Source organism: Typha latifolia, chromosome 11, assembly GCF_019914945.1.
Source record: "Typha latifolia isolate L0001 chromosome 11, TyphaL0001v2, whole genome shotgun sequence".
NCBI lineage: Eukaryota > Viridiplantae > Streptophyta > Magnoliopsida > Poales > Typhaceae > Typha > Typha latifolia.
This window is the reverse complement of record NC_133096.1, coordinates 1,971,013-1,985,128: the sequence shown is the minus strand read 5'-3', so window position 1 is coordinate 1,985,128 and position 14,116 is coordinate 1,971,013. Positions and strand designations below refer to the sequence as shown.

The 14,116-nt window shown below is 36.6% G+C and overlaps 1 protein-coding gene across 1 annotated transcript; it reads left to right on the top strand.

Annotated features, from left to right (window-relative positions):
- Nucleotides 1-9,004: 9,004 nt before the first annotated feature.
- On the top strand, nt 9,005-13,664 carry LOC140797964 (chloroplast envelope quinone oxidoreductase homolog). The gene is made up of 4 exons (XM_073151679.1): nt 9,005-9,155; nt 11,621-11,762; nt 12,404-12,495; nt 12,793-13,664. The coding sequence occupies exons 1-4, from the start codon at nt 9,090-9,092 to the stop codon at nt 13,477-13,479; spliced, it is 987 nt and encodes a 328-aa protein (XP_073007780.1). The 5' UTR covers nt 9,005-9,089; the 3' UTR covers nt 13,480-13,664.
- Nucleotides 13,665-14,116: the final 452 nt, after the last annotated feature.

Sequence of the window (14,116 nt, the reverse complement as noted above, 5' to 3'; positions counted from 1 at the left end):
TAAAGGACCATTGACACATACATCACCATCAAAGGAGCCTTGCTGCCCACACCGATAGCTAGGAATCTTGAAGCGATCGTCGATCATCACCAACCACCACCCGAGCCATCGATTGAGGACATTGAAGATTTGAAAGATTTTGAGGATTTGATACCTTGATGTTCCGATCATATGGTCATCATTGCCTACTAAGCTATTTCTTGATTTGGTCGGTTGATTCCTTTGACCCCCAACATGCCAAAGCCTCAACAAGCCAACCTGCAAGTGTGACTTGGTCCGAACCTAACTCCACATTGGATTGCGGGTAAGTCTAGTCCCTAGCGCTGAACTAATTGGTCGAGCACCAAACAATGGGCGGCATTGGCTACATTTGGTCGAGCCATGGCATCCTTCGCAAGTCTTGGTGTAACAATCCATACCAAGTTTATAAAATAAAAATCTTGCGCACGTGAGGGGCATGTGCCCCACTCCCCTACATCATTCTCATCCCTCTCTTCTTCTTTTTTCCTCTTTTTTCTTTCTCGTTACCACTGCCATAACCTTCTCTCTCTTGCCATGCTAAAAAGCCACCAAAGGACGTCAACCTCGTGAAATGATGCATCGAAATGTTACCTTCCATCAGGTATTAAATTAAGTATTTAATGTTTTCTTATACTTTTTCTTCCCTTAGTTTCGTTGGCAATTCGGTCCGCCAACTACTTCATGCTTCCCCTCATTGGTCCCAAATTATTTCACTCACTACCCTTTTGCCAATGATGCCCTTAGTGAGCCGTTCCACCATCACAACCCCCCTACCCCCATGAAGGCTACATGTGGTAGCCTCCCCTCATCATCTTTTTAGCTATTTTTTGGCTATCACCGATGATGTCTTCTTCCCTTGGCCGTTTGTGTTAGCTGCTGACGTTGGTGTTCACCAGCAGCCACTACTCTCCTTCTCGGCTTACTTTGGGAGAGGAAGGAAGGGGTGGTGATGTGTGGTTGGGTTGGGCTAGGTGCAACCAGTCCATCATAGACTTGGTTGGGCTGTAGGCAGCCCAACCCAAGTTGTGGTGAGTTGGGCTCCCAACCCAATTCTATTATGGGTTGGGTTGCGACATGTTATGAACTAGATCTGGAACAATCTGGATTTAAAAAAGTTGTAAAAATTTACATGGAGGTAGCCTTAGAAGTAGAGTTATAATGGATCTAGTTTCACTAGAATCCAACATCTAGATGAAAAGATATTAATAGAAATAGTATAACAAGGTCAAATAGGGTAGAACGGTAATTAACCGATATTGTGGCAGTTGTTGGAGGGTGGCAGACGGCCAAGGGTGGAGGAAGTGGCTAGGATTTGGAAGATTGGGATGCTTCTAAAGCTATAGTCTACTCCTAAAAAGGTAAATGCGATCTAACGACTACGGTAAAAAATAAAGACAAAAAATATTAACTTGGCTAAACTCAAATTCCTTCAATGATCATTATCAATACATATCCACTCCTATTTATATGAGTAAAAATATCTAGTGGATCGGATCCACATGCAATTTATCTGATTTATTTAAAATTCAAATAATAAGATAAAGCAAACTAACTAACTTGACTCTACTCGATGTGGTCGGATTGTAACAATCTACCATGCTTCCCACATCTTGTCCTCAAGGTGACTATTCTTGTACCCATACAACTTGTCGTGCTAATTAGTGAATTCGAGTTCATCTTCCTCGAGTCCGCTTAGGAACATGACGTGGCTGGCTAACGCTTGCATTTTTCGGCACTCTTCTAAGTCATTAGGTACAAAGCGACACGAGATCATTTGTCGATTAGGCGGAGTCGTCAGTGCAGGTTGAGTCAGGGCAGATGCCTTCTCTAGTGGGCTATAAGCTTGGGCTGTCTTTCTTCTCTCCTTTTTGCGGATTTGGTTCAGGTGATCCAACGTGGACTCCATCAGAATAACTAAGTAGAATGTCTCGTCAGAAGTAGTGGGCCTCAAAGCCTTGACCTTAGCTTGAATGTCAGGCCTAAGCCTACTAATGAAGGTACTCTTCAGGGCCGAATCAGACCAATTAGTGACCTGGTTGCAAATCCGCTCAAACTCCTCCCAGTAAGCTTGAACTGTTGTTGACTGAGTTAGCTTAGTCAACATAGTCTGAAAGTCCTCGTACTGGGTCAGACTGAACCAAGCGCAAATCGCATCCACAAAGTTCTGTCACGACTCAAATGGTCAAGTCTGCTTAGTCGACCGGTACCACCTAATCGTCACGCCCTCTAAGTGGAATGAGGCTAGTTTGACCTTTTGGTGGTTGGGCGTGCCATGGTATATGAAAAACTGCTCCGCTAGATAGGTCTAATATAGCGGGTCTCCTCTAGAGAATTTTGGAAAATCAAGCTTGACGGTCCGAGCTTGGATCCTAGAATGTGGCTTGTCATCACAGGCCAAGTGACCTCACGGTCAAGGTTGGTAACGTGGACATTGGCCCACGGGTCCGGCTCATGTCGCTAGCGAGTCGCACACAAGTTCGTCTCACTCTGATGGCGCGGGCATCGAAGGGTGGCGGACAGCCAAGGATGGTGGTGGACGATCGTAAAGTAGGGTGGCTAGGGTTTGAAAGATCGGAATGTTTCTACACTATTATCTACTCCTAGAAATATAAAGGCGATCAACAGTAAAAAGATAAGGACAAAAATATTAATTTGGTTAAACTCAGATTCCTTCACTTCTCACTCCTTTTTCACCAACTAGCATCATCTCTTCTGTTGGCAAGATCTCCTTCAGCTCCTAATCTCTCTTATCTGCTGCACCACTCTTGTCCCTAAGGGCCAACCTCCTCTTCCTCGTCTTCTCTTCCTCTTGGATTGTGTACAATTTATCCAGACCTTCGTCCGCTATTTAGTTGGGAATTCTAGATCTAACCATTCTAACCCAGATATCTTAGATTCATTAGAAAGCTCTCTTCTAGAGCGACAACATATCTAGATTTTAGAAGGATATAACTATTAAATCATCTGGAATCGTCCTTGTAAGCTATGTGCTTAATTTTGTCCAAAATCTATTTCGAATCGGGTCAAGCCGGTTCGTATCACTCTTTAGGGAAATATGAGTAATTACAATTTGAACATGCATATTGTATCTATCTAACTTCAGTTACTCATAAGACATCCTTAGATTTAATCTTGAATAAACCACAAACTAGTGGCAAAATAAAGGAGGGTTTATTATATAATTGCCACTGAAAATAATTGCCACTTGGAAGCAAAGGATTTGTCGAAAATAAGCCAAGTAGGGCTTTAAAAAAAGCCAAATAGGGCTTTAAAAAAAGCTTGTCGTCTCGCTGGAGCTTTGCTCATATAGGCATAATATATAGTGTGTGATATAATTATATATATATATATATATATATATATAAAAGCCTACTTAGGTTCCAAATCCTAACATGCATACTCTATTTATTTGCTATTTTTTCATGGAGAATCTTTAACTTTTCAATCCTATATCAAAAAATTGATAGAGTATATATGCCCTTATAGCTATCCTTCCCTTTAAATGCATTAAATTGGCTTTATTAGCTTAACCTAATGGAGTTAAGGTTTTTAGATCTGAGTTGGCTTGATATTTCTGTTGTGCAAATACCCAAATGGGTGAGGGAAGCGGAAGCAAAACCCTTCACCCTCAAACAAATCCAAATAGAATAGCAATAATTTGGGGCAAACCAAATATTAGCAAAGCTAATATCAATATCAATATGAGAACTCCAAATACAAGATGCTAGTTGTAGAGAACTTTAAATACCCAAGGTAATCACAAATATGAATACCAAATCAATGCAAACCATAAAGAGAAAAGAGGGAGAGACACGATTTACGCGGTTCGACGATGTGCCTATGTCCACGGGCGGAGCAATCTTCAATCCACTATGCAAATATTCAAATACAAAGAGTTTACAACTCTAATCTCTCTCTAAACAATAGTGGCTCTCCTCTACAAGTTTTTCTCTCTTGCAAAATGCCCACATCAAATCCTAAAACCCAACATTTCTATTTATAGGGCCGATTTAGATTGAGTTTTTTCGCGTTGCGTTCGAACGACCTTGGGGGCGCGTTCGAACGCGTCCAATATCAAAGCAGTAGAACCAAAGGGGCGTTCGAACGCCTGCGGGGCGTGTTCGAACACGCTCAGTGCAAATGCAGACTCCCCGTTCGAACGCCTACAAAAACAACTACTCTCGGGTTGGCTCGCGTTCGAACACGGCTAGGTCGTTCAAACGCCTGCATCACAGACTGTTCTCTGTCTAGAGCCCACGTTTGAATGCCCCCAGGGCCTGTTCGAACGTGCGGTACAGAAATGTTGATACATGCTGAATTTTGTTGGAATTGAATTTGAGCCAATTCCAACAATTTCATCTAGCTGAACTAAGCCTAGCTCAATTGCCCAAGCTCGACTTATTTACATCTCTCACAAAAAGTCAAAATGATATTTATAAGCGTGACTTAGTAGGGGAGAAAACTCATGAGACTATTTGAATGCTCGCCGCAAACTAGCATCTTATTTTCAATTTAGTTCTATCCCTTCATTTGCTTGCTTTAGGCGTCTCCTCTCCTCATCTCCTATCTAGTTCTTTGGGCCCGTGATGCATGAAGCCTCTTGGTGTTCCTTTTTTATGAAGATTTGGAGATTAATTTGTGCCCCTTTAGCTAATAGGGAATTGATCATGTTCTTGTTGAACTTTCAGTATATTCTACTCTTGTATCTTATGATACCTATACTTTTCTTTTCTTTTTTTCATTTGAGCGTCTATATATTCCTAAGTGCGACTTGTGAAGAGTCTAGAATCTACTTTCGTTGTAAATCTTTTGCCTGTCAAACTTATTTTTGTTTAGATCTTATCAAAATATCAACCTATGAACAATAAGTGATATTTAAATACCGATTTGATGTTTGGAATTTGTTGTATTTGTAACATTGAATCCTTGATTTGGTATTTGAGTTGTGTTGAATCAGTGATATTGTATATATTTTGAATGTTGAATCATTATCTAGTGTTTGAATTGTATTTGTTAACAATACTAAATGAATTATCTGTGTTGTTTTGTTGGATGTTCACCATGATATTGTTTTAAATTAATGATATAAATGATGCTCAAATATGACCCTTTCTCACCACCATTGTTTTTTCCTATCTAACTCCACGTAAATAAAGTCCATCAACTATGGTAGAAGATTTAACTACATTTAACCAAACTGTTGAGGTTATTAGTTGCGTGAATCAAAGGAAGACTATTATCTGATACCAAGAATATAAAAAATAATATTCTATAGCTAGCTCGCAAAATAAGAATAAAGATTGAGATAAGATACCCAAGTTATCTATTTCCCAAGACTCATGCATACTGTGAGTTTAAGTGCCATCTCACAGTACTATCGTCACCTTTTATTTCATAAGAGGAACAAAACTTTTGTTGATTATTGAAGACTAGTAGTGGTTGGTCAAAACTCTTCATGCGTGCGTTAAAAGGAAATCAAACTTTACGTTGAAGACTAGTAGAGTAGTGGTCGATATTTGTATATAATATATAAGATAAAACTTAATATATTTATAAAATAAAATAAGCTAAAAGGAGTCCAAAATATCATAATATATATTTATACACCTCATTAAAATAAATGCCTACGCAGGGGCTATAGTCCATCTAATTAACTTATCTTACAATAATAAAAATAAATAAAGAAAATATAAATAGATTTTCGCCAGCTCCTCTACAGACTCAGGGGTCATTTACTAATCTAAAAATATTTTCACCAAAAGATGGTAAACATAAAGCCCAACAAGTATACATATCTATATACTAAAAATAGTATAAAAGAGGATGTCATATGATACATATATATGCTAATATGATCATAGTAATATTTTCATGCAACATGCTCATATTTATATATCACATGCATCATTTAAACTATTAAATATTCTCTATATCAAGTTCACATAAAGTCATAGTCATAAAATTAAGTATTTTTGTAGCTGCTATATTTATAATGCTTGGTTTTACATCATAGTTTTTTCGCCCTTGATTTATAAGAGTTTTTCCACATTAAATTTATATTTTTTATGCATGCGTTGAGGAGGAGAGGCAAAAGAGTTCTAGCACATCCCATTACCACGTAAACAAATGATCCGCTGGACTGGATGAGCAATCAAAGTCTGGAAAGGAAGAGTTCAAAGTCATGCCACTTAGAACTGTTCTCTTATTGACTTTTAGTAAGACCATATACTAAAGAAGCCAGTTCTGTCTTTCAGTTTGTAAAAAGTCTTATTAGTAGTGTGTAGTGTTCTTCATCTAGGAAAGGTTTAAAACATAGTTTCCAGTTTCAATCGATCCCGAGTGGGATTGGCCAAAATGGATCGGGATCGGTCTAGGCCGAAACCAACGCAGGTGTGCTGCTAGAGAGAGAGAGGGAGAGAGGGAAAGAGAAAGAGAGAGTGGGAGAGAGAGAGAGAGAGAGAGAGAGAGGTAAAAAGGAAGAGAGAGTGAGGGAGAGAGAGGGAAAGATAAAAAAAGAAAGGGTGAGGGAGAGAGAGAGAGGGAAAGATAGAAAAAAAAAGAGAAAGTGTGGGAGAGAATAGATACTTCAGACTAACAGTTATAGGGATAGGAAAGAACAGAGAGAGGAAGAGAGATTTTTAATTTTTAGGCTTTATATATGAGTAATTATTATTTCTTATTTCTTATAATTTTTTCTAAATTTTTAGAAATTTCTTAATATTTTTAAATAATATTTAGAATTTTATTTAATTAAAATAGTCCTATCCTATATAGGCGGTCAATACGGCTGATACGGCCGATACGTATTGTTTTTCCAAACGGCCGATCCCAATCTCGATACCGAGTTTCGAAACCTTGGTTTAGAATTATCAACAAAAGGTTTAGAATTTTCAATTAGTAAGGGTTTAAATTTTTTAATAAATAATGATCAAATATGACACTTTCTTCCTACCTAATATTTTACATCTAACTCCACGTAAATAAAGTCCATCTACTATGGTAGAAGATTTAACTAGGGCCGTCAAAATAATCGAGCAGGCTCGAGCTCGGCTCGAGTTCGGCTCAAAAATAGGCTAAGCCGAGCTTGATCATTAAAGCTAGGCTCGAAATTAAATTCGAGCCAAGCTTGATCCTGAGTCGGCTCGATTAAGTCGGCTCGATAAGGCTTGAATATATATATGAGTAATATCAAACTAATATGAACCATCAGATTAAAACCCTTTTACTCATTCAGAATTTCAGCCATTATTTTCTGACACAATTATCTTTATTATTTGTAATTTATATTTTGGTTGCTTGTAGTTTTTTAACATAATTATCTTTGTTACTTGTAATTTATATTTTGGTTGGCTGTAGTTTTTTAACCCATTTATCTTTATTGCTTGTAATTTATATTTTGATAATATTTATATCTTTCTAGTTGAATTAGGTTTTATTTCAAGCTTGATTCAAGCCTAAATTAATTCAAGCTTGCTTAGGCTCGAAAATGATTTGAAATTGATAAGGCTTGAAATTACTAATTGAATAGCTCGATTAAGCTCAAAATTGGCTCGAGTTCGAAATTGGCTAGGATTGAAATTATTTCAATTCAAGCTTGACAAAGATAGGCTCAAAATTAATTTCAATCTAAACTTGATTATAGCCGGGCTCGATCAAGCTCGGCTCGTTTACACCCTTAGATTTAACTACATCAACGACGTGCCACAAAGTTGGAAATTTGCGTCTCATCTCAACTATCAAACCATCGAAGCTATTAGTTGCATGATTAATTATGACATGTCATATTGCAATCTGAATCAAAGGAACACTATTATCTGATATCAAGATTTGTTATCATGCAATTTATGATTGTGAAAAATAATATTCTCTAGCTCGCAAAAATAAGAATAAAGATTTGAGATAAGATAACCCAAGTTATACAAATTTAAGTACAGATATCATTTCACAGCTAAAGATAAACACAAACAAAAACTTTAATTGGTTACTGTTTCACAAATAACTAATCCCCGTCACCAATTTTATTCATTAAGAGCATCTCTGAGCTCTATTATAAGCTCCATATTTTAATTTCATCTGTATTCTTTATTAAATTTAGTTAGTTAAACTAAAAATATACTTAGTTTTACTAATCGTTTTTTAACAAAAATAGTACTGTTGGAAAAGATCTCATCGAGACATTTAAAACAAGTCTAATATTAATTATTTTTGAGTTAATTTAAATTTTAAAATTTTTATTATTTATAAAATAAATATTTTTATTATTATTTAAAATCGATGTGTCCTAAAATATAATGACTCAAAATTATTTTCTAACGTAAATACTAAATATTAAAATACATCAGATATAAAATACATTAGATATGAAATACATCAAACATGAAATATATCATACATGAAATATATTATACATGAAATACATATGACATGAAATAAAAATTATATTAAAAATTATATTAAAAATTATATTAAAAATTATATTTCTACTTATCAGACTATTAAATATTTATTATTTTTATTATTTAATATTAATTTATGCTTATTTTGTGTAATATAATTTTAATATTTTAGTATGACGTGTAATGTTTATTTCGATGTTCATTTTGTGTAATGTAATTTCAATGCGTTTAATTAAAAAATTAATAATTTAAAATATTAGATATTAACTATATTCTAAAGATTTCCATGAGAGTTTTTTAACTATATTTTTTTATTAAAAATTAATAATACTAAAATGACATATATATATATATATATATTATATTATTATTTTAATAAATAGAGAGTGCGTCGGGCTCTTGGCTCGAGCTTTTCACGTGATGGAGATGCGTTAAGAAAATCAAAGTTTGAACTCCGTCATCCCAGAATGCCCCTCTTTGGCATTCCCCAGACGATACGCATGAAAGCTCATTTGTGTAATTTACTTTACTCGACACAAATGGCAGCGCTTTATATATATTTACTACTACCAGTGCTCTTCGTACAAGTATCCGAAGCCTTCTTCGAGATTCTTACGGTGCCTCTCCCGAATAGCCCCTTCCCCTTCCCCTTCCTCTCTATTCCTCTACTCCATGGCCGGAAGGACCATGCAAGCGGTTCGGTACGACGGCTACGGTGGCGGCGCTGCCGCCCTCAAGGTCAACTTTTCCTCCCAATTTGCTTCAGCGGACTCTACTTTGTTTATATCGAAATGGCTTTTGTGAGGAAGTTGAGTTGTTCAGACAGCCTCTTGATATTTCGACCCAAGTAAAAAGTTTATATTAAGTATTTGTCCATGGCCCGACCCACCAATCACTCGGGCCGGGCCGGATTCGGCCGGGCTAGAATAGTCTAGCCCGTTACCGCCCGTTGGCCCGTGAGAGATCGGGCTAACCGGTCGGGCCGGGCCGGCCTGACCCACCAATCACTTGGCCCAACCCATATTTTAGCTATTTTTAGAATTTTTTAACTATTAGCTTATTTTAAAAAATATATATTTATATTCCTCCATTTTAAAAAAATTAAAATAAATTAAAATTTTTTAAATGTGTGCTTAAAATAATGCAAAATGGTATAATACCAAAATATTTTTACTGTAGCAATGGCAAAGCACTGTAGCAGAAGGGCAAAGTATTGTAGCAGACGGGCGGGCTTAGTTGCGGGCCAAACGGGCGGGCTTTCGGGCTGGGTCGGGCGGCGGGCAAAGAGCTGGCCCGTGCCGCCCATGGGTAGTTCGAGCTCGGGCCGAGCTAGGCTTAAACCGGGTCCGGGCCGGGCTTAGCCCGGTCCAAACCGGGCCGGGTCGAGCCGGGCACGGGCGGGCTAGGCCATTTGATCATGTCTAATATTAAGGGAGGATACTTACCGTTATCCCATTACAGGTCGAATTAACTTTAACCCGACTCACTATTCGACTCGGATAAAAAATTTCTATCCAATTATAGATTCGGATATAATTTTTGGATTCGGATACGGATATCGGATATTTATTTACCCGCATATTTTTTTTGAATGATTTATAATTTTTAGTTTGCTTATTTAAATAGTGAATATTGATATTATTACTAATGATGCATTATGTATTATTTGTAGAAATTAATTTCTCTAATTATATATATATATATATTTGACATACAAAAAAATTTATTTTTTGTGAAACTCTAAATATTTTTGTGTTAATTATATCTAAATAAAAGATTATAATTCGTTTAAAATTTGGTCAACATCTATTTAAGATCCGATCCTCTATTAAAAAATTATCAATTTTAGGGAAATTTACATATAACACCCTATATTTTAACGAAATTATAGTTTACACCTTATATTTTTATTATTTGTAAGTCTAATTTCTATAATTTAGTAAATATGTATAGAAAACACCGTGAGTTTAATTTAAACTAACACCGTGAAGATATTATGTTAATTAGAGATATTTTATTTCTCAATGAATCAAAAGCCCTTAATATAAGTAAGTATAACTTGACCGAGTGTATTTTTATGATCTTCTTAGTATAATTAAATTAACTTAGAATTTTGATTAACTTTAATTAACAAATCTAACGGCATGTATTTTTTTTGCATATATTTACTAAATTATAGAGTTTGATTTGTAATAGTAAAAATGTATAGTATAAACTGCAATTTCATTGAAAGGCAGAGTGTCATATGCAAATTTTTAAATATTTAAAAAAACCATTTATGGAGTGTCTAAAAAAGTTTCAACTTTAATGAGATGGTAACATGTTACCTTCCAACAAGTTTATGGAGTACTGATGAAAATATAAGATTCTGAGGAATCTCTATTTATGAGAGCTATGAATATGACTTATGCTTGCTAAATTGATTATTGCACAGTTACTGATCATGATAACTAAGTAAGTGATTATTTTGATAAGGTTGGGAGAAGGTTAAAAATTGGATGTAGATGCTAGTGGCTTATTTATTCAAATACATATAAATCTGTTTATTCTGTTGGAAAGTGTTTATTCTGGATCCAAAGTCGCTCCCATGGAATGGGCCAGAGCATGCCATTGGAAAGAAGATCATGAATATATTTCTAGCAAACCTATCTACCAAAAATACATAACCTCTAGAAACTCATAGATAAATTATAAAAAGATCAAAGCCACCGAGATCATTTACCCTACCCTTTTAGAGTAGACGGTGAGTTCGCTAAAAGCTAGTAAGCTTATGATTCATTGCTGCAACTTTCTTCAAGCTTGTCTAGTTTCTAATCGTCCCATAGGCTCTACGTGTATGACCTTACATTCTGCAACTTTGATCCTTTAATCTACTTTGTCCTTATGAACTGTGTCCTGTATTTCTAGTTTTCGTTCCTTAAGATGATGCATGTTTAGTTTAAGTCTCTAGTTTCAGATGTTATATTTTTCTTTCCTATGCAACAGATCAGGAGCTATGAATATGCTTTTCAAAGTGAAGTAATCTTGTGTTAGAAATCTGTATAGTAATCTCTGTTGCTTTAACTGCTGACTTTATACAGAGATTTTGAGATTTAGCTGCTTACTTAAAAAGGAAGCGAGTATTTTTCTACCAGTTGCAAGCTCATATGTTCTAGAAGTGGAATTGTTTATAGTTTACATGATTTTAAGTATGCTAAATGCAGCATGTTGAGATTCCAGTTCCTTCACCAAAGAAAGATGAAGTCTTGTTAAAATTGGAAGCTGCAAGCATTAATCCACTTGACTGGAAAATCCAGGACGGATTAATACGACCTCTTCTGCCTCCTAGATTTCCATTCATACCAGGTACTGAAATGGGGAAACTGTTTGTGTGATTATCTAAAACGTTCTGCAGTTATCTACTAATTCTATGATGTGCTTTACCTTGCAATTTGCTCCAAGGTATCATGCTGAAACTAATATTTAATTCTATTCATGCTTTTATCTATTCCTTTAGTCATGAAGTTTCATTTAATTCCATAACTGTTATATCTCACTAAAGATAAGACATGTGTACTTGTTGAGATTTTTGTTCGTCTGCTTTTAAATTAAAGTGCAACAATTTCCTTTCTTAGTTACAGCATCAGACAAAAACAGAATCCAACTTGTAATTTCTTGAAAAGGACTGTGGAATGCCAGTTATCAACCTTTTATACATAGTTACATCAAAGTTACATGCCTCTAGTATTCTAAATTCTGGTGTCGAACTATAGTTGTAGGCTTGGCTTAGATTTGGACACGGTTTCATTGGCTTCAGTTGGGTACCTGCTGATCTGTTCTCTAGTGTAGCTGTTGACTCGTGTCCTCTTTTCCCCCCTCTTTGCGGTGTTCTTCTTACTAGTTTCAAAGGCCTCGGTTTTCTGGCAATCATGGCATGTTGCAATTGGATTTTTGGTATCCCTTTGGAGACAATCACCAAAGTTGCTTATGAATGTTCTTTGGAACAGTAATCGATGTTTCAGGAGAGATTGTTGATGTTGGTTCAGGCGTGAACAGTTTCAAGGAAGGTGACAAGGTTGTTTCCATGCTGAGCCTCTGGGTAAGTGCTTTGTGTTTTCTTATCATTGAATACATCACAACACAATGCCAAAAATCACAATTATAAATTATTTATGTACATCACTACTTGCTGCAGTACAAATAATGGGACTTAATTGAGGCCAACTATTTAATTACAAATTCTGTCATGTTATTTATTTCAAAACTAAGCTATTTTATGCATCTTAGACATATCCAGCCGATAGACAACTCGCTAGTGATTTGCATGAAGTTCTCTCAGGCCATAGTTGTGTATATTTATAGTTTGTATCTTCATACTTAATTCTTGTAATGGCAGAATGGAGGGGGATTTGCCGAATATGCTGTGGCACCGGTTGATCAAACAGTCAAGAGACCTCCTGAAGTCTCTCCAGCTGAAGGTGCTGGCCTACCTGTTGCTGCTTTGGCTGCCCTCGAGGCAATGAAATACACAGGGGCCAAGTTCGACGGTACTGGTAAGCCGGGAAACGTCTTGATCACCGCTGCATCCGGTGGTGTTGGACTGTTCGCCGTTCAGCTTGCAAAGCTAGGGAACCTTCATGTCACTGCTACTTGCGGCGCTCGGAATGTAGAACTAGTGAAGAGTTTAGGAGCAGATGAGGTGCTTGATTACAGGACACCAGAGGGTGCAAGCTTGACAAGCCCATCTGGTAAGAAATATGATTCAGTTATACACTGCACCGCCGGAATCGGTTGGTCGACGTTTGAGCCGAATTTAAGTGACAATGGAAAGGTCATAGACGTAACACCCCATTTTTGGTCGGTACTTAGTTTCGTCTTCAAGAAGGTGACCTTTTCGAAAAAGCAGTGGATACCACTGATAATGGAACGCAGGAAGGAAAACCTGCAACTTCTGATTGAGTTGGTGAAGGAAGGGAAGCTGAAGACGGTGATCGACTCGAAGCATCCACTGAGAAGAGCAGAAGAAGCTTGGGCTAAGAGTATTGAAGGCCATGCAACCGGTAAGATTATCGTTGAGATGTGAGCAGCTTGAGGATGAGTCCTCTCTTTCTTTAGAACATATTGATAATTATGATGTTTAACTCTTCAGATTTCATGCTCAATTCGAATAGCTGAATGGACTAAAAGTCTTTGCTTAGTACATAAATATATTGTGTGGATTTGAATAGTCCTCACATGCTTGCCATTAATGAATATGCTTATTGAGACCTCCAGTGACATCATGCAACCAGTATAGAGCTGGTTCATTTCTTTCCTTGTCGCAAATAATCCTGGACCGAAGTGTGGGAAATTAAGTTTCCTTCCAGCTTCTGTTGAATAGTAACGGATATCACTGGAGTTGAGGTTGGCTCAACTGTGAATACATTTAAAGCAGGTGATAAAGTTTTATGCAAGCTAAAACTTTGGGTAAGTTCTCAGAAACTCTTGTACTCCATTATATGAGCTGAAGGAAATGATGTACAATGTACACTTGATGGGGGGTTGGAGAATTATACATCATCTGATTCTCCTCATGTTCTCATTGTAAAAAATTTAATCTCGCAAAGGATGCAGACTTGCCGAATATGCTGCAGCTCCAGTAAGTTTCACGGCTCTGTAGGGACTGGCAAATTTGCCAACATCTTGATCATAGCTGCCTTTGCTGTGTTGGATCATATGTT